Raw genomic sequence first — 27,179 nt, 5'->3', positions numbered from 1 at the left:
CACAGGGGCAGATATAAAGTTCTATCAACAGAAAGTTGTTAAAAGCAAATAAGTCATCCAGTTGGTGGGAAGGATACAGGTTACCCCATATGAAGGACCCCCCTATGTACTTAGATTTAGTACTGATTCATATCCAGACTCCCAGAATTGAAAAGGTTATATCTGCCATTGTACATGATGTTTCTGATATGCCTTTTATAATTGGAGCAGATGTGTTGTACTCAATCCTAGACAAAATGAGCGAGCAGTAGTTACTAGGTCAAAGGCTAAAACAAGCACTGGTAAGAGAGAAACAGAAGGCTCAAAGGGGAATTAGAGTGATGTACATGAAAAAGTTTCCAACTAGGATTCCTAGAAGCTGGAAAAACTTAAAACAAGTCAAATATGGGTGAGCAAAAAAGAAAAATTAGGGTGGAAGTGGAGTTGACAGCAAAGCTAGGTTAACTAAGTCACAATTGGAGGAAAGAAAGATGAGTCATTAAGCACTCCTAGTCCAGCTATGCTGAAGTTGAAACTTTCCATTTTACGAGGATAAAGAAAATGTATATGTCATGAAAGGTGCAGAGCAGTTTAAAACTGAACAAAGATCATGTACTACTCTTAAAAGAGTTATGTGAAAGGGCAGAGGTTGCTTCTGGAGAAGTATCTAAAGAAAATCCTGAGGAGATTTATATGGCAATCCTGGCTTATTGTATAGCCAAAAAATGGAGGCAGGGCTTTTCTGAGAAGGGAGAAAGTAAGTAACGCTTACAGTTAGTAATTCCAAGAAAGTACAGGGAAGAAATTTACAGAACTGGCTCATAGTGTCCCATTGACTGGACGGACCTAGGAATAAGAAGGATCTCATGGAAAGGAATTCAAAGGCAAAGTTTTTTTTTTTTTGTGGCCAGGGTTGACTAAAAGCAGTTAAGGATTTTTTGCAAGACATGTGATGTATGTCAGCAGGTTTAGACAGCTTACTGATAGAACTAAGGTGTGAGCTCTGACCACACCTGTAATTGATAAAGACCAACTTGCAAGAGGTCAGTTTGGACATTTAGGTCCTTACACCTAAAAGTAGTTCGGGAAAACAGTGATATTGCTTAGTTATAGTTGACCATGCAACCAGATTTCCTTGTGCTTTTATTGTGAGAAACGGTACATCTGTATGTCAGTAGCTAAAGGCCTTAATGGAATTTGTGTCCACATATGGTGTGATGAAAGTACCTTAATGACTGATCAAGCCCCTAATTTGATGTCTGGGTGATGAAAAAATTTTCTGTGAGTTGGCTGAGGTTCCAGCATGCCCCTGTAGTGGCGTCATAACCCTCAGTCAAATGGTTTCCAGATGGAGAGGAGCCATTCAGGAACTTCCTGGACAATTGTTGAAGTCTTATGTACTAAAGCATTCAAATTCATGGGATCAAAGCGGTACCCATGTTGGACGTTTGCTCTCCATTGATTCCAGTCCAAAGAAAGCTCTAGGATTTAGTCCAAACCAGTTATTGTTTGGTAGAGATATCAGAGGGTCCTTTGGAGAGCTTAGCTAGAGCAAATTGGGGAAGGCTTTTTTACTGACAACTCTTGTCCCAAGGATGTAAATGCATATTTCTGTGAGCTGCAAAGAACTCTGCAGGAAGTAAGGACAGCTGCAGCAGAGAATTTGAAACAGGCTCAATAGAAAGCAAAAGACCTACTTTGATGTTAAAGGCTAGACCACGCAGCTTTGCAGTGGGTAATAAAGTTTTATTACTGTCAGTGGATAAACCTGTTAAGTTGGATGTGGCTTGGAAGGGACCTTATGTGATAATACAGGTTTTACCCAATGACAATTATGAAATTAAAGAAGATGATGGGCAGAAGAGAACTGTGCATGCGAATAGGTTGAAACCAGTATTGTAGAGAATCAGTGGCAATGCTTTTTCAATTACAAGTTGACACTAACGCATAGATGAGTTTGTGGAATGGAATTTTGAGGGAATGTTCTGATGTGGTAAAGGACAAATTTCAGATGGTTTATCAGAAGGACAATGTAAACAAGTTAGACATTTGTTAAAAAGGACTTTGAATTGTTGTTTACTGAACAGCCGGTTTGACTCCACCTGATTTCCCACCTCACATTGACACTTACGGAAGTGTCGCACCTATTAAAACCACAATTCATACCCTATTAACAATCGCATTGTAGAAGAAGTTTGTGGGAGAAGGAGGTTAAACAAATGTTGAAGTGGGATATTATTGGAGCCTAGTAACAGTTGCATGGGGAGCACCCATGGTACTAGTGAAGAAAAAACAAGTGTCTGAGGGTGACCCTCCTGAATTCACAGACTATGTGAAGACTCTTTAGGAAAGGTTAATCTAATGACAACTCTTGATCCCTATATCCCACACCCCGTTTGGAGGTGTGGTGGAAAGATTAGCTAGTGCTAAGTTTACTGGCACCTTGGACTGTTCAAAGGGAATTGGCAGAATTCCCCTAACTAAAGAAGCCTCTGAGAAACAACAGCCTTGTACATGCGGGCTTGGGCATTTTCAATTTAAGAGGAATGCCTTTTGGGTTCTTGAATGGACGTCCAAAACCTTCCAGAGGTTGATTGATAAAGACCTTACTGGGTTAGATTATGCCTTTGGTTATCCAGGGATGAGTATAGCCATCATGTCTGATTCCTGGGAGAACCCATTTGAAACATAGAAACGAATGGTTTTTTGCAGAAGGTTCAGGAAGCTGGAGTTAACACGATGACCTGATAAGTGTCAATTTGGATGGAAGGAGGTGATATACCTTGGTCACTGTGTCGGCAACCTTGGTCAAATTAAACCTCTTGAGGCTAAAGGTTGCCAGTATTAAGAGTGGCCTATTCCAACCACAAAAAAAAGGAGGTATTCAGTCCTTTTAGGATTGGATTAGGTTTTATAGAAAGTTCATACCCCTCAACTAAGTGAATCTAGCTACACTTCATTATCAGACTTATGTAAAGCGAGCTCCATTTAAAGTTGTTTGGGAGGCGATAGATGTCAAACTACTTTTAGCCAGGGGTAAAAGGGCTATTGTAAATGCTCCAGTATTAGTTGCTCCTGGATTTTAACAAACCATTTGGAAGTGTATGCTCGAGTGCTTGAATGAGTAGTTTAGGTGCTACATTGGTTCAGAAAGGCGAAGACCAATTGATACATCAATAGTTTTTTTCCTTAGTAGAAAGCTGTTACCTAGAGAATGTGCATACTCAGCGATCGAGAAGAGGAATGCTACTCGGCCATTTTGTGGGCAATCAAAAAAAATTACATCCTTACCTAATGGGGTCTAAGTTTATTGTGGAAGATCTGGCCATAATCCTTTTGGCCTTTTTGAGCAAGATGAAAAAAAACAGCAATACTCAGTATTTTGGGAATGTCCTTAGCCCTACAAGATTATGAATTTGAGATTCGACATGTAAAGGGTAAGGAACAATATTATTACTGATACACTAAATTAAGTCAGGGTAATGTGGTTAATTATATATAATTGCCTGTATGATATGATTGGATCTTAACTGGAAAATTTTGAGACATTTGGCCCTAAATTTCACAGCTGAAGTAAGACATGTGAAGAGTTCAGGAACATTCTAGAGAAGTGCTCAGTTGGAGGATGTGGCTCAAGAACACAGGAAGGGGGCAGTTAGTGAGTGAGGGTTTAGCTTGAAGGTGGAAACCCAGTTCGTTTTTTTTTCCTGAAGTTTTCTTAGGTTAATTCGTTAGAGCAACTTGTAAGCTTGCCTGTTATATGTAATAAACTACAAAAAAGAAGAAGTTTCTATGAGTGTATTGAATCAATAAGCAATTCAAGTAGAAGGGGACTGTGGAGTCTTCCTTGACAGTATGACTCTCCAATTTTATCTTGGCACAAGAAAACTGCAAGACTGTCCCTGGAATTTTATGTAACTGAAAGAATTGAGGAAAAAACATCATTATTTTATGTGTCAACCCATAGAAGGCATGTCAATATGCAGGAGCCTATCTTAGGGCAGCTGCAGCCTATGGCTCTTGAGGTAAATGTGGGTCAACATGGATTAACATGTGGGTCTTTAAAAACCAAAATGAAATCTTATTTAAAGTTTATTGGATGGGTAGGTGAGATGCCATAATAACTGGTGTGAGAATAGAACCGCAGAGAGAGATTTTGATGGGACTAGAAGGCTTCTTAGAGATACTTTTACATAAAGGGACAGAGGTGAACAGTTGCCAGTGATGCAAGTGTGACCCACGTGTGGATATACAGAAGCGTATGGAGGGGAAATGGCGCCTGGAGAGAATTCGGTCTCTGGGCTCCCCCCTGTATCCCCCGCACTCAGGGGCAGAGCTCAGGGGGCGTGGCCCCACCCTGAAGCCCCGTCCCCACTGGGCTCCCTGTAGCCTGGCTGCTGCTCTCCCCAGAGCCTGCAGAGAGCAGTTGCGGGCCCTCAGCGATGTGCTTTTAAAAGCATGAAGACGGGGTGGCATTTGGGGCAGGGCCACACCCCCAAAGCCCCACCCCCTGCCCTCAGTGCTTTTAAAAGCATGTCACTGGAGGCCCCACAAATGCTGTCCCCAGGCTCTGGGGAGGGGCACCGCCCGGCAGAAGCCAACCTGCAGGGAGGCCAGGAGGGGGGTGGGGTGCTGACTGCGGGCGCACATCTTTGGTCACCTGGGTGGGCCCTCCGGTGCCCCCCATGTGACTGAAAGGTGTGTGTTCAGGGTCATGGGTATTCCCATGTCCCTGGGTCGGTTCACCTCTGCAGATATATGCTAGTGCTCTTAAGCAATCATGCAGGGTGCTCCTATGCATATTTATTACATGTTGTAAGGTACCATGTATGCCCTTCTTAATAAGTCTCAACGGTCAGTGTGGGGGCTGCAGAAACGTTATGGATTATTCATCAACATATTGTGTATCAGTATTGTAAAGTTCTATATTTTCAGTTATGAAAACTGGCTATCTTATACTGTTAATTTATTGCACTGAATTTTGACATACCGTGTTTCCCCGAATATAAGACAGTGTCTTATATTAATTTTTGCTCCCAAAGATGCGCCATGTCTTATTTTCAGGGGATGTCTTATATTTCTGTATTCTGTTCGTCAGGCATGCTTCCAAACAAAAACTTTGCTACGTCTTACTTTTGGGGGATGCCTTATATTTCGCACTTCAGCAAAACCTCTATTATGTCTTATTTTCTGGGGATGTCTTATATTCGGGGAAACAGGGTAGTTTGTCTTGTTAATTATGAATAGTTGCAGATGTACCCCTGTCTTAGGGGCTCATTTGTACGAATGACATGGGTGGCTGCAATAGTGCATTATGTGCCCCTTGCTTTACTTTTGATCTAGGATTTCTGCAATGACACAGTCGATGGAGCTGCTTTGGGGAGCATGGTGGCAAGGATGCCACTCTTTCTGGATACACTCTTTCTGGGTATCTTGTATGCATCAATCACTCTATAGGTGTGTGCCTATGATTGCTTTGTCACTTAATTGCAGAACTTGTAAGCCTTGGCTTCTTATAATCCTGCAGCACTTTGAGAGGCCTCCAGTTGTGTCAGAAGACTTGTGTGCCTGGAAGGCATGTCCTCATGGGAGCTTTTCACTACTGCTGTGGTTCAGCCCTTCAATGCAAAACTGGGGGCAGGAAGCAGTCCCCAGGAAACAGGTTTTTCAGGTCCTGCACTCTTGTTCTCATGTGAGATGCCCAGTATTCCTGGAATGAATTATGTGGGCTGGTTGTGTATGCATATTCAGAAGCTTGTGAGATCGGCTCTGTGTAGATATGCCTGTCCAACCACATTTTTAAAACTGATATCGTGGATCACAATTTAGCATTTAGCCCTTGTGTCTTGAGTACCATGAATAACGGGGACCCAGAGTGGCTTATAAGAAGTATTGCCTCTCTTCAATTTTATCTTTGCAACAACAGTCCTGTGATGTGGGCTAGACAGAGAGAGTAGCTGGCTCAAAGTCTCTCAGTAAGATTACACAGCATTCTGGAGATTCAAACCTGAGTCTCCCAGGTCCTAGTCTACAGTGTAACCATATTTGCTTTAATTTACAACATTATGTGGTCTTATAATTCAACAGCAAATTTCAAAGGATTGGACAGGTATGCTAGACTGGAAACCCAGCAAGGGATCTTGTCTGTTGGACTGGGATGCAGACAAATTATTTCACTTTCATTTCACTTGGTTGTAATTTAGAAACACCTGAAAAAGGACAAGACTGGGACAAGACCTTCTATTATTTGAGTTGGACTATATAGACTGGAAGTGTTCAGGGGTGGTCAGCTGCACTACTGTCCAGAGCTAAGAAGTACTTTTTAAATAACACATGTGTACTTAGTGATTAGCCCATGTGAACTGGAACTCTGCTTTGACTGTTTGCTTTGTGTATTTTATAGACATGTAAACAGCGTTGGCTCTGTTTCTTTGAAACAGACCCTTGTTAGGAAGTGCACGGTCTGGTAGGGGAGGGTTAAGTGGGTGTGGATGACTCCCCCAAGGCTGATGAGGAGGCATGGCTGTTTATATAGTCTGTCTCTGATTGTGTGTTCACCTTATGAAACTGTTTCCTTACTCAGGTCTGGTGCAATAGGAGATATCTAGGATTGTCTTGCCCATTCCTTTAAAATATTTGGTCCATTTTTATGCCTTAAAGCACAGTTTCTATCCAGAGCAGTGTGGCTTGGTTAATCAGTGATTTAAACTAAATATTTTCAGAAAACAACTTCTGAATTCTAGATTGATTCATATTCTGTTTGTTCCACCCTAGCCTTGGTCCATTCTGCACAGCACAAAAAAGACGTCTTAAAAAGAGGCAACTGCTGGGTGCTTTCCAGACAGCAAAGGCATCAGAGGAGAAAAGAGGTTGTTTCCCGCATGGCCGTTTTTCTCTCTAGTCAGTTTCACCCTCAGCTTGTGCCTGAAATCTTGTGTGCAGCTGAAGGGATTCTCCTTGCCACCATTTGCTGATGGCTGCCCCAGGACGTTTGCTCTGCAGGCTCCAATGCTGAGTGCCTTTTCAGGCCAAAAAGTACATAGCTCTACTCAGCTTGTCCTGCTAATTCTGGCAATGTATAGTTTTTCTATTTTTTTAATTTTTGCGGAGCTATCTTTGCAGCTGCGCAGACACGAATGTAAGAATCTTAGCTGTTTGAAAGATGAGTCTGCCGACCATTCAGGCATGAGTCTGCTGGCCTTTAGTGCTTTTCAATGTGCAGCAGACACATTTTCTGAGTGTCTAAGATTCTTGTATTTGTGTCTGCGTAGCCACAAAGATAGCTCCTCAAAAATTAAAAAAAGGAAAACTATATATTGCCAGAATCAGCAGGATAAGCTGAGTACAATTGTGTCATTTTGGGGCTGAAAAGGCACCCATGATCAGAGCCTGCAGAGCAAACATCCTGAGGCAGCCTTCAGCAAATAGCAGCAGGGAGAAGCCCTTCAGCTGCACTCAAAATGCCAGGTGCAAGCTAAGGGTGAAACTGACCAGAGAGCAAAATGATCCGGTAGGAAAAAATAAGATGCCTCCTGAGCACTGCATTCCCCACAGCCAGGCAGGAGATGTCTTGCCTGTGACTTAGGGGGAAAAGGTGCACTTTGAAGGTGTTTTTTAAAAAAAGACATGTTGAGCAGAAATAAGGTGTCCTGATGATGACTTGAGGAAAAGGCTGTGCAGAGTGCCCTCCAAGGATGCCTTTTTTTGCATCCTCCGGACATCTTATTTCAGCTGTGTGGAACGGACTCTTATGTCAAAAGAAGCCCCATGGTGCAGAGTGGTAAGCTGCCATACTTCAGTCAAAGCCCTGCTCATGATCTGAATATGATTCCAACAGAAGTCAGTTTCAGGTAGCTGGCTCAAGATTGACTCAGCTTTCCATCCTTTTGAGGTTGGTAAAACGTGTACCTAGCTTGCTGGGGATCAAGTGTAAGCTATTGGGAAAGGCAAAGGCAAACCACCTTGTAAATATAGTCTGTCTACTAAACACTGTGATGTGACATCATCCCATGGGTCAGTAATGACCCGGTGCTTGCACAGGGACCAGACAACCTTTGCCTTTCTTAACCTTGTAGCAAACCACCTTCAAATGTCTCTTGACTTGAAAACCCAGTGGGGTTGCCATAAGTGAGCTGTGGCTTGACAGCGCGAGCATGCACGCACACACGTGTGCACACACACACACACACACCCTTAGAGCCTACTTCTCAGCATTTTGGCTAAGATCAAGTGTAGAACCCACTTCTTCAGTTGCTGTGTGTGGATCCTCACTATGTTGTCATTTGATAAGGCATGAAATGAAACAAAAAGATGTGGTCAAGGAGTCATGAACTACAGTAGAAAGTACAGACTAAAATATAATTATGTAAAATTCAAATCTAATCAGACTGTTCATTGGATATATCAAGCTTGTCTGTAATGGATGCTGGGTCCCAGGTTTTGCTAGGCTAGTTAGCACTGACAGGCTATATCCACATAGTGAGGTTTTTCGATTTACCTGCAATCTCCACCACAGATGCTGGAGCTGGCAGTAAAGTATCCACCAATGAATTTCATGAGCACTTTCCACCATCAGCAGCCATTTCCCCCCTCCCTCCCCCCAATGCCACTAAGGGGATCTGTGGATGCTGGTTAAATTTGTTATTTGCTACATGATTTCAAGATTGTCACTATCTCCTAATTCCTTTGAAAGTCTCTAACTCTTTTCATTGTAGAAAATGGCAAACTTTTAATTTTTTTCAACAGAAGCTGAAAATTCCAAAGAATTAATAGGCTGTGATGTTTTTGTGTATGTTTTTGCAGTATAGCCCAATAGCAGTAACAGATTCCCCCCCCCCCCCCCAATAAAGGGCTTCCAGTGGTGTGGAGAATGGTAACCATGGTGGATTGAGGCAAGCAAAATGGTTTGGATATAGCAGTGAGATCTTCTAAACACACAGTTCAGTTCCGTTCAGATTTGTTAGTTTGTTTGCCATTGTCACAGCCGACTTACAGCGATCCATGAAGGATTTTCAAGGCAACAGAGGTGGTTGCCATCACTTGCCTCCATGTAATATCCATGGTATTCCTTGGAGGTCAAGGCTGAGAGTGTGTGACTCACCCAATGTCACCCAGCAAATTTCTGTGACAGAATAGGGATTCAAACCTGGGTTTCCCAGAACCTATTCTGACATTTTCACCACTACAACATGCTGGCTCTCTCCAGTCCTGATAGCTTATTATTATTCTTAGATTAGGGTTGCCAGATCCCTCTGGTACTGGGGGAGGGGGAGGGGTTAGGATTGCCAGCTCTATGTTTGGAAACTCCTGTAGATTTGGGGGTGGAGCCTGAGGAAGTCAGGAACCTCAGCTTGGTATAATGCTATAGAAACTATTGTCCAAAGCATCCATTTTCTCCAAGAGAACAGATCTCTGTAACCTAGAACGTGATTAGAAAGCAGTGTTATGTGGATGTTTATTTATGTATTGGAATTGTAGACTGCTCTCTACAATTCCAGTGGTGTAGACAGAAAAAACAGATAAAAGAAAGGAGGAGGAGGAGGGAGAAAAATGGAGACTAGTTAAAATAACACCATTGCTGCCCTCCACAGTAGGGTTGGTGGAACATCTCATCTTACAGACCCTGCAGAACTGAGCTAAATCCCACAGGTCTCATTGGACAAGATCATTCCACCAGGCTGGTGCCAGATCCGTCTGAGATAAGCAATAGTTTGGGTTCTTTTTTTACCTTTTTATTTAAGCCAGTAATGCTTAGTCCTAACATGCAGGAATATTTTTTATTAGTCTACACAGTACTGCAAGATTTTATTCTTGTGCCAGCAGATGAATACAGCTACCCCTCTAGACAAACATAAAAGAATTGCATATAAAGGAATCATTGCCCCTTAAAAAGGCTTTATAATTTGCTAAATGGAGCCAGGGTATAAAGACATTGTTTAAAATGATAAATATATATATTACTGGATGGGAGGGATTAACCTCTCTCTCTCCCAGACTCTTGAGTAAGTCAGCAGTCACGTGGTGTTGGTGATGCGGGAAGAGCCATAGTTAGTATTAGCAGCTGTGGCTGTTCCAGAGGTGGGATTCAGCCGTTTTGGACTGGTTTGCTAGAACCGATAGCTAAAATGATAGTTGGTTCGCCAAACTGGCTGTCTGATTCTTCCTTCCTGCACTTGGAGGCCGCCAGGCTGGCTGGGCCTCGTTCCCCAGCCAGCCGGGCAGCCTCCATGCAGTGAGGAAGCTCCAGCCACCCCAGCCAAGGGCCTTGGACTTTGGGGTGGTGGTGGTGGCTGGGGCTTCCTTCCTCCCCACGGAGGTTACCCAGTTGCTGCCCTAGCCCAAGAAGGCCACCACAATGCGTCCGGGGGGCCTGGGCAACCTCCAGCAGGACTCCAGCCCAACTGCATAGCCCCTTCGTGCAAAGCCACAGCTGCCACCTTCCCTTGCCTCCACCCGCCCAACGTGGAAAAGGGAGGCATAGCAGCCAGGTTAGTAGGCAGTGGTGGGGGAGTGGCTCAGCGGTGGGGCCGGGCCGAACCAGTTGTTAAAAAGTTAGAATCCCACCACTGGGCTGTTCACGTGTCCTGTGGCAAGTTGGTTCACATGCGATGTGATGCAATGAGACTCTTGGCATCCTGCCCCAAGGGTCTCTTGGCTGTGAACAGCACTGGTCTGTGCTTCCAGAGCCTGTCCACACCAAAAGGTTAAAGGCAGTGCTAAGGTGTTTTCATTTGCTTCTCCAGCACTCTGGCTGACTCACCCAGCCCAGTGGTTTTTGTCATGCAGATCTGGAGGAAGATACCACTGTACAAGTATGCAAGGGGTGATACTGCTTGGAGTGTCAAACCAAGCAATCGCTCCAGCTCTATGGACGAGCTGGGAATTGGTTTCTCTAGTGGAAGGCTGCCTTCAGGCAAGGGAAGGAGCAGCTGAGCTGGATGAAGCTCTGAGCATTCTCATGAATATTAATTATGGAGACAGTATTCCACTTGCATTGGGCTTAACTCCCTCCCTTCCCCAGAAAACAAAACCAGGAGACTAGTCAGGAGGTCAGAGTTAGCCATAATTGGAGGGAGAGGAAGGACACAATCCACATTTTCTTTAGCTCCCAAGCCACTATTCTGTCAGCCTTAGAGCCATCTCCTCACCCATACATCTGCAACAGGAGGGGGGGCATCTATAGCATTCTTCTCTCCCTTTTTTGTTCCATTCCATCCTTTTCTCCAAGGAGCTTAGGGCAGTGCATGCAGTTCTCCCATTTTATCAACACAATAATCCTATGAGCGTTGTTAGGCTGATAGAGTAACTGGCTCACGGTCAGCCACTGGGCTTCATGGCAAAATGAAGATCGCTGTCTACATTTCTGGGATGTTCTATAGATTTCTGAAATCATGCAGTGAAGAACACTCCCTAAAAATGACATATTTTACACTACCCCAGCTCACATAATTTTGTCAGATGAGTGAAATGAATTAATTCCATTCCACCTTTGGAGTGAATATGCTGACGCAGCTTTTAATATTGACTGTGGCTGTAATTAAAGATCTAGAAGAATAAGAATGAATGAATGATACCTTTTCTATGGAACAGTTTCAGAAAAGTGTTTAACAAATTACAATATGTGTTGTACAAAATGCCATTTGATGTTTCTTATGCCTGTTCCTGTCTCTTATGATATAGACTCAGGGAACCCACCAAATTTATGGTCAATAGGTTCAGGGCAGAAAACAAAGAACTATTTTGCAAGACATATAATTTATGATAAGGAATTTGCTGTAACAAGATAGCTGCTAGCTTATGATGGCCTGAAAAGCAGACTAGACCATTTAATGGGAGATACTCTATTAGCAATGGAAACTAAATGAAACCTCCATTTTCAGAGGCAGTGTACCTTTGAATACCATTTGTTGCAAGATACCAGCAGTTGAATGCTATTGCCTTTATGCCTTTCTTGTTCCGTTTATTTAGGTATGTATACTCTACCTCAATGGGAGTCAAAAGCAGCTTACAATAGTGTTATCTCTTCTTCCATTTATACTTGCAACAACAACCATATGAGGTAGTTTAGGCTGGAGAATAACTGGTTTCGTGAGCTTCCATGGCAGACTGGGGATTCAAACCCAGGTTTCCAAAATTCAAGTTTGGTGTACTGCCTTGTTGGCTTTTTCGAGACTTCTGTGGCAAACAAGATACTGGACTAGATCAGGGGTAGGGAACCTGCGGCTCAAGAGCCGCATGCGGCTCTTCTGCCCTTGCACTGTGGCTCCACGAGCCAAGCCGCCGGCTTCATCCTTGCCCACTCTGCAGGCAGCAGGGCGGGTGCATCCATGCGCTTCTCAGAATGAGCGGAGTAAAAGGTAAAAAACCCCAATATATACAGTGTTATCTTTATTTTAAATGTCAAAAATTATTTGCGGCTCCAAGTGTTTTCTTTTCCCATGGAAAACGGATCCAAATGGCTCTTTGAGTGTTAAAGGTTCCCTACCCCTGGGCTAAATGATATGAACCAGTTGGGCTCTTGTATTTTTATCTTTACAGGAACTCTATACAGTAGGCTTCTAATATATTATTTATTTCAAAGAACAGTTCCTTATGTAGTATGAAAACAAAATACTAGTGGAAGAGAAAAGGATGTATTTTCCAGTAAGGTACTGTTAATGTTCTGGATTACATAGTATATATTTTAATCTAGTTTCACAATGTGCTCCTTAATTCTGGACAAATTTTGTCCAGAATATTCTGGTCCTGGATCCCAAGTCTTCTGTACCTTGTGCTGCATGTGATACTCAGCATGTGTAGGCATGCTGGCTCCTGAAGCTGTTGATCTAGATAGGTGTAGTGTTGTGCAAGATGGCAAATTGCTCTAGGAAGCTTGCATGTAATTTGCATGCCTGGCGCTCTCTTGAAAGTGCTTACTGCATCCACAGAGAAAGCTGACCCAGATAGTGTGTGAGAACAAGCAGGCTTTTTGCCTCTGGTACCAAGGAGGCCAAGGCCTGGCCTTTTGCGGCAGCATCACCCATATTTCCATGCCCTAGTGCAGCTGGCTGACACCTGAAACTCTGCAGGTGAAACTTTCCTTCATTACTACATCTTAATGGCAAGTTGTGCAGCACCTGTTGAATTTCTGCTTGCCATGCAACGAGTGAAGGCATAGGGGTCTGGCAGCTTCTGGACCGAGGTACCTTTAGTATCTGCCAGAAAGAGAGAAACTGAAAGGGTGAAGAGATCTCTGAGGGCTAACTTTTACCACCATTCAATATTTTGTATGTCATGATTTGTCTGAAGTTTTATGTTATGTTGATCTGCATCATTAATACCCACCATTCTCCACAGTGGAGACATAAAGCAGGTTGCATCATTCTCCCCTCCTCCATTTTATCCTCACAACAATCCTGTGAGGTAGGTTAGGCTGAGTGTGTGTGCCTGGCACAAGGTCACCCAGCAAGCTTCAGAGTGGAAATCTGACCCTGGGTCTTCCAGATCCCGGAGAAAATACCATAAGGACAGCTGGATTAGATTTAGATGAAGGTAGAGTGAAAACTGGGGGAAGCAACATTGAGATAGTCAGAAGACACCACATTACCAGCAGAAAATAGAAAGCCTTGATACAATGACTGGTGAAAGTTAAAGCAGAAAGTGCCAAAGCAGGATTACAGCTAAACATCAAGAATGCAGAAGTAATTCCTATTGAGGAATTACACTTTCAGATTGATGATGAAGAAACGTAAAGATTTTCTACAGTTTGACTACATTCCCAATCAAAAGAGGGACTGCAGCCAAGAGATCCGAAGGGGATTGAAACTGGAAAGGGCAGCCATGAAAAAGCTAAAAGATTCTTATGTGTAAAGATGTGTTACTGGAAACCAACTTCAAGATAATTTATACGATCGTGTTCTCCATTACTGTGTATGGGTGTGAAAGTTGACAATGGAGAAAGCTGATGAGAAGAAAGTTGATTCATTTGAATGTGATGCTGAAGGAGTCTTTTGCAGAGGATGCCATGCACTGTCAACAATACAGATCAGTGAGTTCTAGATCAAATTAAGCCTGAACTCTTCCTAAAACAACCAAACTGAGGCTATCATGCTGTGGTCACACTATGAGAAAACAAGACCATAATGCTAGGAAATGTTGAAGGTGGCAGGAAAAGAGGAAGACCCAACATAAAATGGATTGACTCAATCGAGTAAAGTACAGCCTTCACTTTACAAGAACTGAGAAAGGTTGTTAATGACATTTTGGAGGACATTGTTTTGCAGGGTCAGAATGAATCAGAAGTGACTTAACATGCATACACATTCCCAGATCCTTGCCTGACACTGTAACCACTATACCACACTGGGTCATGTTGTTTATGTAGTATTTTGCGTTTTTAAAATCCTTTTTGTCATTGTTAGCTACTTCGCTGCTTGTGACTCAGCAATGTGGCATATAAATCTGCATATATAAACTGTCCCTTCTTGATGCACTGTGTGAAATATGGGGCCACTTAGCAAAATGCTTTTTCTCAGTCCTGCCAAAATAAGTATGCAAATTATGACTTAAGATACTGCTGTTAAAGCAAGAAGGTGTAATAGTAGGACTGGACTCTTGGGATTTGGGGATACTGGTAAGTGGGCCTTAGATTAGGAGGGTTTAAATGGTGCTAATTCCTCATGTATCCTTTCTGTATGCAGGTGGTAAACTGAAAGAAGATCAGCAAAATGCCACACAAGAACACCAGCAGAAAGCATGGATGGTTTTGGGGCAAAGGAAGGTCCGAATTGCTAAGAGCTTGCATTTGGGTAAGGCATGGAAAGCAGACTACGGGTAACTGTATCACAAAAGTAAAAAAGCAGTTCCAATCCCACTTACCTGGGAGTAAATCGTATTAGTTTCATGGGACTTAGGAGTAAGCACGCAAAGTGTTGTACTGGAAATTGAGGTTGGGGTAGAGTTGGAACCTCACAAGACAGCTTTCTCTTCAGCTGAACTTTAGTGTGCAAACCAATTGGCTGTACTGTTGCCTCCTCTGCTAATCCCCCACGTACCATCAAATTGGCTGTTTATGCCAGTCCCCTCCTCCAAAGGGGGGATTAGGAGTTCTCAGGTGCAACCTCAAACTGGGCTTCTTGATGCAGATCTTGGAATTTTTAATGTATTTAATTTGAATTTGTGTTATTATGTTAAAACTGTGAATTGGTTTTATCTTGTATTGATTATTTGGGCTTTTATCTGTATACCACCCAGAGCCCTTCAGGGGTGGGTGGTATACCAAGTTTAATTAATAATAATAACAATAATAATAATTAGTTCAGCTGTCATCCACTGTTTTTGTCTTTTGAACCATTGTGGAGCTTGAAGACAAGAAGTTGTTGTGTTGATTTAAACAACTGGTCTGTCACAGTCAGGCCCTTTCCACACAGCAAATATATAGCAAGTTGCAGTTGGGATAAAGTAACCTGCTTTCCTGTTTGTATGCATCTGTGCAGGCAGTGATCGGAGCCCATGGAAAAATTGCGGGTTGTTGTCATGCCTTTGCACGGAGGCATGTCTATTTTTTTTTATTTATCTCCCACCAATGCATAGCTATGCAGGCATGCACAAATGAACCCCCACAGCCATGCTGACATCTCACAATACCACGATTCGATCATTTGCACCTGTGTGGCTATCTCAATGTAATCCAGGAAATTTAAAAAAGGAAAGCATAGACAAATAAAATGCCTCCTGACTGGCTGTTCGCTCGCAAGTGACTGCAACCCAGGATTTTTCCAAAGACTCGCAAATAGTGCAGTTCTCAAAAAACCTGGCTTAGGTAAATAACATGGGTAGACGTGCTTTAAAGGTGGAATCTATACGAAGTCCCCTCCCCCCAAAACAGGTTTTTTAACCATCCTTAACCCATGTTTATTGGTGATTCTGCAGCATCTCAGACAGAGGCCTTTCACATCACTTATTATTAGGCTTGCTAAACTTCAGGAGGGACCTGGAGATTTCCCAACATTACAACTGATTTCTGAACTATAGAGTTTTGTTTCTCTTGGAGTGAACTGCTGCTTTGAAGGGTGGTCTCAGCTGCTGAGATCCTTTCCCTCTTCAAACCTCCTCAAACCATGCCCTCACCAGGCTTCACCACTGAAATACCTTAGAATTTCCCGACCTAGAATTGGCCACCCTACTTATTAACTTATCCTTTTAAGTGGGTATAGCCAAGGATTGAATCTGGGACCTTCTGCATGCCAAGCAAGTATTCTAATACTGAGCCACAGCCCCTGTGGCTCATTTTGACTTTGCTGTTAGACTTGACCCGGAAGAGGATGTGCTCTGGTTTGATCTGCATTGTTCTCTGAAGCTGCTGCTGGAAGTCTGAGGATCTCTTGATGCAATCTTCCTTACCTCCTTCCCCCATGTTCACCTCGCCAAGATAGCCCACATTTCTTTTGAAAAGCACTAACAACCTACAAATAATACAATTGAAATAAATGTAATAAATTTGGGGCTCTCCTGGAAAAGCTTGAAGAGTTCTCATTTTGGCAGAGTACTGAATCCCAGATCTGGTTGTCTTTTGCTACACAAAAGAGAGAGAAAATGGGCTGGATTCGCCCCAAGACATAGGTGAGTCATGATACTAAGCAGTCTCCTGATTACCATATCAGTAAAACTCAGTGTGTCTCCATCTGATAATTTTCTTGTTGGCAGAGAAAGGAGCATCCAATCCTTCTTGATGGATTGAATGTTACCTGTTAACTGGTTCTGGCAGTAGGCTAGAGAGAAGAGTTGAACTCTGGAATTTTCACTGCAATCCATTGAAGAGGTTTTTGTTTGCTTTTTTGGCAAGTTACAGCTGACTTCCGGCAACATAAGAGGGGTTTTTAAGGCCCTGACTTCTTGGCCCAGCCTAGCCTGATCTCATCTGATCTCAGAAGCTATAAACAGAATCGACCCTGGCAAGTATTCGGGTAGGAGATCTCCAGGGAATACCAGGGTCATGACCAGGAGGAAGGCAATCTTTCCGTTCTCAATTTGCACATCAAAACACTTTGCCACTGTCATCTCCTAAAAAGATTGTTGCCCTTCACTATTTTACAGGTTTAATTCTTTACCTATGCAATTACAGTGTTGGTAGAAACCACACTACATTCTTCTTTTGGTAATGAACAAAGCACTGGACAACCTGAATAACCAAAAATGTAACATTTGAGGTGACCTGTTAATTTTTAGGCAAAGTTTATACCACTGTCTGCAATAGTAGTAAGTATTTTGCAAGTAACTTGTAATTTGTGAATTTATCTTAATGTTTTTGTAACTGGTAAGGGAAATGCAGAAGGAGCTTGCCTGTGCTCAAGGTTGCTTCCTAAAAATGGTCAAGGACTTAACAATGTTTTTCACATAGGAACAGGCATGTGTAACTTCCCTATTGCTGCTATGGGTACCAATGCATTGCAGTGGCAATATGTCTTCCATGTGACAAGTAGCCATTCCCCCCCCCCCCCACTGCACATTACCAGGGCTTTTTCAGTTATACTGTTTAAATTGGTAGTTAAATATTGTTTTATTGATATAATGTCAGATGTCATGCCCCTTGGGGATGGGGCGGCATAAAAGTTTAAATAAATAAAAAATAATACTGCACCAATATATTATCTAAGTTTGTACAACATGAAAAGTCTCTAGTACCTTTCATTTAACAATATTCAGTTGCTGATTAAATAAAATAACTAAGTCTCCTGCTGGTGGGTGGGTGGGGGGGGGATGGCTGTTGTTGGAAAAATGGCTGCCACGAGAGCAGGACCAGGATGATCCAAACTTTCCTATTCACATGGCATCCATCCAGACTTTGATGCGATCTTTCAGAAAAATTCAGAGAAAAGAACCTTGGGGGGAAATTGAAAGTACACAAATATATCATGATGCTGTTGGCAAGTGGGACCCCCCCCCCAATTGCTTCCAACTACATTGAACCTGAGTCAAATAACCTGTATGGAAATGGCAGAGTAAAGTGGAATATGGAGATCCCTGATTCACTCACTGATTTATTTGAATGTGGTTAAGTCTGCAGCAAATAGACTTTCAATGGAGAGCAATATCATTATTATTCATACTGATTAATATTATAGTCTAGTACTTAGGAATTAAACACGGTACACAGTAATATGCACAATACACAATAGTATGCTCTTTTCAGTATTGCATGGCTTTGCTTATACTTCTTTCAGTATTAGACTTATGATGAGGTGTGTTTAAACTTATTCAGCTACACTGCAGTATCAGCATCTCTTAGCACTTCAGATGTAACTAATGTGCCTTTAATTATCCTTTGTGTATCTGTTTGAGAACATAAGAGGTGCCTTCTCTTGATCAGATCAAGAGCCACCTTGTCAAATATTCTCTGAAAGAATCCTGGAAACCAGGAATTGCTAGCAATCCCGGCAAAAATGAGAGGAGACAAGTAGTCTGCCAGTCTCACTTCTGCCCACTAGTACCCTACAAATGTCTGTTAGAATTGATTGATCCTGTATCAGGATTTGCAAAATCTTGGCAAAATGTCATGATTCATAACCAAACATTCATTAGAACATCATGTTGGAATGGACTAGAAAAAGTCTGCTTTTAATATATAAAAACACTGTTGAATGAATTGGTTCTAAGGTAACAATGCCACATATTATAAAAAAAACCCCAAGCAATAGAAGGTTGTGTGCCAATTCATTGATGAAAATATGTGACCTTTCCTTCTACAGGATAAACACAATTTCTTCCCATCTTTGCTCATTAATGAACATACATACAATCTCCAAAACTAATATTGATTAGTTGAAGGTAGGGAGAGACCATGAGCTTCACTCCGCTGCTGTGGATATTTCTGCCTCTCTTTTTTTGTCTTCAGGAAATAGGTAAAATGTTTCAAATTTCTCAAATCTATGGCCGCTATAATGCTAGGACTGTATTTTTATTCAAGCTGAGAAGTTTAGATCCCTGCATGCTGTTCTGTCAAAGTGAGTTGGATTTCAGTCTGAAGTACCCATTGTTAAGAGCAGAGAATTTGAGATCCTACTACCACCCTTCTATGGAGCCCAGTCTTTGGAGTTGTCACATTGGTGCTTATCATACTTGAAACAATGCTGCTTATCTCATTGCAAAAGCTAGTGCACTGAACAGATTGTAGAGCAAGAAGTGCGCCCAAGAGAAAAGCAACGAGAGGACCGCAGCTTTGATTCAAATGCTGGAATTATGTCAAAACAGAATAGTCTTTTAAACAGAGCTTTGAGATGCTGGGTTTTCCAATCCATAACTATATGGTCCTTTCTCAGCTGCACAATTCCTAGTTCCTAGTTTTGCAGCTGAGGTTTCAGTCTCATAGTGTACAGCATAAGTACAAGCAAGTTGATTTGCTTCTTAAAACAATGTGTTTCTGAGCAAGACTAAACACCAGAAGCCACTGAGCTATAGGCAAGCCTTCATGAGCTGCAGAATGTTAGAGCTGGGCTTGAAGTCCAATCCCAGCAAAAAGTCAGTGGTGCATTTGGTGACCTTGAGCCTGGAAGTGGCTGAACTTGTTGATGCTTATACAGCTAAGTACTGTTGTGAGGCTCTTGCACTGGCGTAATGCCCATTGGGCAAGGTGGGCAGCTGCCCAGGGCATCACCTTGTGCGGGGCATCAAAATGCTGGGTTCGTTTTGGGGTATTTTTAGTGGTTTTCCATTTTTGGGCTGCAGGGGGCGCAGTTTTTAGGCTAGTGGCACCAAAATTTCAGCGTATCATCAGGAGACTGTCCTTATGCTGCCCCCCAAGTTTGGTGAGGTTTGGTTCAGGGAGTCCAAAGTTATGGACTTCCAAAAGGGGTGCCCCTATCCCCCATTGTTTCCAATGGGATCTAATAGGAGATGGGGGCTACGGTTTTGAGGGTCCATAACTTTGGCCCTCCTGACCCAAACTGCACCAAACCTGGGGAATCATTAGGGCAGTCTCCTGATGAGACCCTGAAAGTTTTGAGACTGTGCCTTCAGAAATGTGCCCCCCCCCCCGCCTGCAACCCCCACTGACAGCAATGCAGAAAACTCAATGCAGAACAAAGATTCTTGGGCAAATTTCGGGATGTTCTTGCAGGGAGGGCATTCTTGGAAGTATCATCACCAAAATTTCAGGGTATCATCTGGAGATTGTCATGATGATACCCCCCCAGGTTTGGTGCAGTTTGGTTTAGGGGGGCCAAAGTTATGGACCCTCAAAACTGTAGCCCCATCTCCTATTAGCTCCCATTGGAAACAATGGGGGATGGGGCACCCCCTTTGGGAGTCCATAACTTTGGACTCCTTGAACCAAACCTCACCAAACTTGGGAAGTAGCATAAGGACAGTCTCCTGATGATATGCTGAAATTTTGGTGCTGATATGTCTAAAAACCTCACCCCCTGCAGGCACCAATGTCCTCGTGCCAAAAAATTTTTTGGTCGTGGTGGAGTGGCCGCCCATGGGGGTGGGGGTGGGGACATCCAACTCAGGTTTTGCCCAGGGCTACAGTTTGCCCAGGGCTGCCTCGTTACGCCCCTGGGCTCTTGTAATATGCATCTACCCTTTTTATCACTGTGGTTGTCAATGAGGCAGCATGGGAATGATGTGGCTGGACTTGAAACTGTCCCTGCACGCAGCAAGAGCATTTACCTCTCCTCATCTTGCTACCCTACAGAAATTATGTATCTATTCTGGTGACTGTTGTTTTGTGGGTAGTGTCAGGAGGAGCTGAACTTGCTTCTGATCCAAGGACTGCTCTCTGGAGAGCAGAGAGTCCCCTGAGAACACAGAAAATGTCTGTTCAGTCACTACCCCATGCTATGTTAAGACCCCCACAGCTAAGAAATGAGTTAAATTCAGTGCAGACAGAGATGCCGTCTTTTGCCTCCCTTATGTCATCCCTGTGTTAGGATGTTAAAGCTCAGTAAGGTAAAGTCTGAAGTTTATTAAGAAACTCCTCTGAATTTTTTAGCCTTTTGATTTGAACATTGCGCAAGTTGAGCATCCCAGTAGCATCTGTCTGAGCCTTTGGCTCCAGGGTACTTTCTTCTTATTCAATTAAAGCAATACTTTTTCAAAATATATATTTTACCAGATGGGGAAACCAAAGCAATGAGACACTCAGCAAGTTTCTCAAATCCAAGGCAGAGCAGATATTATCTGATTTCTAGTGCTGTAGCAAGGTAATCTGTTCTTTCCATGGGATATTAATTAAGAACAAAATAAGTATGTGGTGGGAAGGAACTCGTTTTCCCTGTTCCATGAGTTTGGCTTCATGTCTGGCAATCACATGACATCTGACATTATTACCAGTATTCTTCACAATTATGGATATTTATATGCTGGCTAATTCAAAAAAGAGTGGAAGGGGACTGAATTCATCGCCCTGTGGATCTTTTTTTTTTTAAGCTTCTGCACACCCTGGGACAATACAAGGACTGACAGAGCACTAAAAGTCCCCCTCGACTACTACAAAGTGCTACTTCAGTCACTTGCAAGCTTTTAAGGTTTCACCAGGCATTGCCCATATATTTTTCAAATTTATTTTTGGATCCTGTTGCTTGCATTCATGGTGCACTTGGATCTGGATGATCACAAGTAGAGCAGAGTTTGCAAAAGGTATTTTTGCTGCCACCTTCCCCCCCCCCCCCCCCCGCAATCCCTATTCACATGTTTCCCATGAGCAGATGTACAATATACCATAGTGCTGTACTCTGAGGCATCATCAGAAACAGTGTGGAATGTGGCATAGAGGGCTTCAGTGAAAGGATGACTTGGAGGAGATTGCATCCTACTGTGTGATCTTGCAAAAGCAGAGAAGGTGATATCTGTTAATTGCCCTTTTCCACTGCAGATCCCTGTGTCTGGGGATCCTTTGAACCCTCATAAGTGTGTGTGTGGGGTGGGGGTGGGGGTACAGTGGGCTGAATACAATTCACAAGCATGGTTTGTAGAGTCAGAGCAATGTTTGTCTGCATTCTAAGGCTAATTCTCTTACCCTTCACTTAACATGCCTTTTCCCCAAGAGTTTTTGTTTGTTTTTGTAATTTCAAGGATAAATGTAATACAAAACTTTTCAGCTAGCTTTGTATGAACATACACAATTGTAGTTTGGGATTTGAATTAAGTCTCCCTGATTTTTTGTGTGGAATATTATAAAACTATAGCTCCTCCCAAGTGCAGCACAATGTAGGCAATTGTACGAACTTTGCTTGCAGATGGGGAAGGGGATAGCAGCCTGACAGAAGAGCATTGAGTTGCCAGCTCACCCCTGGCCACCGGTGGTGGATGGGGAGGTAGGATTACCAGATCCAAGCTGGGAAACTCCTGGACATTTGAGAATGGAATCTGGGAAGACAGGATCCACGGTGGGGCACAATGTCATATTCACTCTCCAGTCTGTAGTCTGGAGATAAGCTGTAAATCTGGGGATCCCCAGGTCCCACCTGGTGGCTGGCATGCCTAGGAGACCACTAATGTTACTGTTCTATTACTTCTTTTGAGAGGGAAAGCACTGGGGGATTTAGAAGAACAACTGAAAAATTGAAGACTGAATTTTACTGTGCATGAATCATGTACCAAAAGCACAAAAATGTGGATGGCTTCCTGTTAAAAGTTACAGGATCAGTAATATTCCTTCCAGTCTTCTACCCTAACAGGAAAAGGGAGGCATTCTTCAACTAGAGGAATATGATTTGGATATGAATTTGTTTATGGGGTTTTCTATCCCCACTCTCTGCCTGGTAATATTTGCCTTCCACTTACCCTTGCACAATTTAAATGAGTCTAAAGTTTTTGTTAATGTGAGGATTACCACTTTTTTTCCTTTGCTCTCACCCTTGGAAATTGTAGCTCCTTTGGCGCTAATGTAATGAAATCTACAACATAGTGCTTGGACAGTCCTACAAAGCAGTAAATAACTGCCCACACAGAGTTTTTTCTCAGAAGAACAGCACTGATGGAGCTCCCCCAACACTATGGTCCTGATCTGAATGGGGCCCTGTGCTTTTGGGGGAAGTAAGTTTCCCACAGCTGCTATGGGGAAAGTGTATAAGTAAAAATATATCATGGCAAGACTAGAAGGCTTGTAGTTGTTCCATTTAAGTTCATATGAATTAATTCTAGGATGAACAAAGGCAAGTTTGTGATCCTTGTATAACCTGATGTCCTCAGATGCTCATCCGAGAATGGGTTCAATGGCCATATTTTATCCAAAGGATGATAAATTCCATTTCCCCCCAATCTTTTAATTCCCAAGCTGTGTAGTGAAACCATAGTTCAGTGCTAGGGGAACACTGAACAGATGACATGAAACCAAACTATATGATACTGATATGCCTTATAAAGGTAAAAAAGGTTTACAGTATAAGAATCTGAAGTAACCATCTTCTTTTGCAATCCATTGAGTCCATCTTACCTGTTTTCAAAGCGCCAAACTGACTATTACCTGGTGACCCTAAATGCATCTTGTGATCTTGTGATCTTCCACAGTTACAGTCTCTGAGTGTGTTCATAAATGCAGCACATAGACCAGGAAATGTAGTAAAGCTGCTTTCTGTGGGAGTAGTCTTTTGCTGATAAGACTAAAGGAACTTCTTCATCCCAGATAAACATCTGTGTTTACTTATCTTTAGGTAGTCTGGAGTACTATTGCTAGATGGCCAGGTCCTGATCCAGACCATTCAGGCTACCTTTTCTCTTTGTTAATATTTATTTTTGAAGTTTCAGTTTAGACAGTAATACAGGCTGAAGGAAACTGTGGAAAGTAAAGTACAAACAAATTATTCTAATGGTCTGTCATATTTATCTTCTTGAAAAAGAACTAAGCTAAGAGAAGAGCAAGTGAAGCATTCAGATATTAGAGCCAGCAATACACAGATGCTCTGATCTCTAGCTCATCAATCAATTTTAAAAATTCTTAATTTGTTGAAACTCTAGGACTCTAGCAAGCAAACACGATTTAATGAAGGTCAGCCATAAAGACAAGAAATCATAAGCAAGGTTGTTCCTTTCAAGTTAGCAAGGCATGGACCAACCTGAACTTGATGTCTTTTATGTACAAGACATCTGGTAGGAAGTGACCTAAAACTCCCTGGAGTTTTTTCCCCTTTTGCATTCAAGACCTTGTGGATTTTATTCCTCAAGATGCTAGCAAAAACATTGACCTGCACTATGATGTACATGGGCACCATGTTGGGGATCCTTGGGCAATTTCAGAGCCGTGCTGTTTTGTATCTTCCACTCATCCATTCTCCCTCTGCTGCTATAACAATTGCGTCCCAACAGATCAAATGCTCACTGGGCAGGCAAGGATTAAAAGAACACAGAATATACCTTGCAACTATCTTTCATGACTTTGCAGCAGATTGTAGTGGTTGGCTTGTTTAAAAAATGTACATATTTCTGCCATTCTTTCTTTGTTCTAGATAGCCAAAGCAGCCAAATATTGACGGTAAACAAATACCTGTCATGTGTTGTTTATTTGCTAAAGTAATATACTAATATACTACTCATGATGGAAACCTTCAAGAAACTTCCCACGCAGACGAGGAACAATATTGTCATTTTAGCTCTAAATTTGTTAAGGCAGCAGATTGAAACCATTCATAATACTTATTGTGATTTCAAGTGATTTCAAGTTATCATGGTTCACATTAGAAATTGTTCATACCACTTTTAAAGTAAAGAAATACATTCTTTTGGTTGATGCTGAGTTACTGAAAATATGATTTTAAATTCTAGGGTCTATGTCCAGTGCTATATGCCTTACACCAAGTACAGTAGAGATGGAAGTGATGGCCACCGTGGATGTGGAATGAATGTGTTAGACAAGAATAAAGCAGGGAGTAATAGTAGCAAAATGGAGTAAATTAATTATGATGGTAAGTGTGTAAAACCATGCTATTAACTTCTAGTAACAATCTCATTGAGAGTCAGCAGTTCTGTCTGGAAGAACTCTAGGATTTTGATCATTACTCAAATCTCTGGACATTTCCACCAAATTCTGGAAACCAGTTTTGCCTTCAGTTCAAGACTAAGGATAGTTGGTCCTTTCACCAGAAGTTCTGACAGAGGGGAACTCCTACAAGGAGGTTCTTTGCTTTGTGATTCTGACGGCATATTTACAAAATTTAGTGTAAATTTCACAGGTTGCAACCTTCTCCTTGGGAATTGCAGGTTGCTGAAGAGGTTGAGAATTCTGCCCCTCAAAGAGCTACGGGGTTCTGTAGTGAGTAGGAAGGATTGTTGAAACAGCTCAAGTCTGCTGTGCAGAGAAGATCTAATAAAGGTGCCAAATGTCTGAAGAAAGATCAGACGGTCAACCAGGCAACCCAAAAGAAGCTCACTAACTGGTGCCAGGATGGTCATCACTACAATGCATTTGCACAGAATGCTCCTTGACCATATTGCCACTCTGTCCTGTCAAGGTTAATCAGTTTGCAAGGCTTAAAAATTAAACCCTGCATACCTGTCAGCTGCTGTATTGCTGGAGTATGGTGATAATCTTTCAGTTGAAAGGAATAAAGAGCTCTTGAGTTTGTTGTTGAGATTAATGTTACAATACAGTCCTGGAGGCTGAGAGCCAGACAGCCATCCATGATGCATCACTTCTGTTTTTAGTGTGAGGTGATAGAAAATATTGGTATAACCTTGCCATCAAGAACAATTTATTCATCGCTGCAGCCTCTGTACAACCTCATGTGGAACAGTGCTTGGGCAGGGCCAACCACTGAGCATTTTGATAGCAAATTAAGAGCTTTAGCCATATATGGAGTGCTCCCATTCCCCAGCCACATTCCTAGACTAGCTACTTTCCCTACCCAGGGCATGTGACTAGGGAGGAGGGACATGCTCCCTCCCTCCAGATTTTCCTTTGCCTCCACAAGGAGCAGAGGTGAATTCGACTTCTTCAATAGCTGAGCTTTTGTTGAGGCATACAGGGTTGTCCATGAACAGCTTTGACTAGTTTTCTTTTCTAGTTCTTTTCTTTACCTCGTTCTGTTTAGTTGGTGTAGCTTCTTTTTCTTAATTTTTCTTTCTTCGGGGCAAGTGTGGGTCAAGCTGTATTGCAATATGCGGTTTGTTAAACTGCCACACCCACCTCCATAGTACGTATGCTAGCTATTCTTCCACATGGGGCTGTACAGAGACCACAATGATGGAAAACAGTGTTACTTATCCCAGCTGTTGTTTATCTAGTGGTCTTCTCCCACCTTCCCCACTGTGGGCTCTCATCTAGCCTATGTGGTGACTCCTCGTGATGGCAAAGGAAGATCTGGAGGGAGGGAGCGTGCCCCTTCTCCCTAGTCACATGGCCTGGGTGGGGAAAGTAGCTATCCCAGGAATGTGGCTGGGGGAGGGGAACACTTCATATATGACTAAAGCTCATTATTATTATTATTATTATTATTATTATTATTATTATTATTATTATTATTATTATTATTATTATTATTATTATTATTATTATTATTATTATAATATTCGGCTTAATAGACCGCCCAACCCCCCAAGGGCTCTGTAATTAGCTCCGTAGTTGGCCCTGCACAAGAGCAGTCCCACATGTATCTGAACAGAGGACCACTAGATGAACAACTGTTACAGTAAGCAACAAGGGCATACCTGCCAGAGGGACGGGAGGTATCCTCTGTCCCCAGGCGCCATCCATCAGGTCACATGGGGTGCGCAAAATCGCCCCACACACACTGAAGCCTGCTGCGGGCCCACTGGGCGCCCCTCAAGTCGAGGGCCACTTCAGCAGGCTTGTGGCAGGCTGCCGACCCGGTGCCGGCTTCTGCCAGCCTCCACATAGAGGTGGGGAGCTCACTAACTGGTGCCTGCCGCAGGCCCACCAGGCATCCCTCAAGTCAAGGGACTGGCTCCCGGCAGGCTGCCGTCCCGGCATCGGCTTCTACCGACTTCCTCACCTCCCCTGATAGAGATGGGGGGCGGCGGCAGTCTGCTACAGGCTTGCTGGGTGCCCCTCGAGTCGAGGGGTACTTCGGTGGGCTCGCAGCAGGCTGCTTGCCTGGTGCCAGCTTTTGCCGGTCTCCCTACCTTTATTGGCTTCTGCTGGCCTCCCCATCTCTCTCAACAGGGAGGCCAGGAGTGCAGGAGCTGGCATCAGGTGCCTCCTGAGCTGCTCGCCACCTCCTGAGCCACCTGCCTCCCTGCAGGCTTGCAAAGGTAAGTAGGCTGTGGGC

General features: G+C 42.9%; 1 protein-coding gene across 1 annotated transcript in view; it reads left to right on the top strand.

The window, feature by feature from the left end:
* Positions 1-27,179, top strand: part of ACOT11 (acyl-CoA thioesterase 11) — a 156,039-nt gene that overhangs the window by 12,943 nt on the left and 115,917 nt on the right. Inside the window, exon 2 of the mRNA XM_048497199.1 lies at positions 14,658-14,765. Coding sequence (XP_048353156.1) covers positions 14,685-14,765 — 81 coding nt within the window. The 5' untranslated portion in view covers positions 14,658-14,684. The remainder of the gene's footprint in view (positions 1-14,657; positions 14,766-27,179) is intronic.

The sequence above is a fragment of the Sphaerodactylus townsendi genome, linkage group LG05, assembly GCF_021028975.2.
Source record: "Sphaerodactylus townsendi isolate TG3544 linkage group LG05, MPM_Stown_v2.3, whole genome shotgun sequence".
Classification (NCBI taxonomy): Eukaryota; Metazoa; Chordata; class Lepidosauria; order Squamata; family Sphaerodactylidae; genus Sphaerodactylus; species Sphaerodactylus townsendi.
This window is presented reverse-complemented; position numbering and strand designations above follow the sequence as displayed.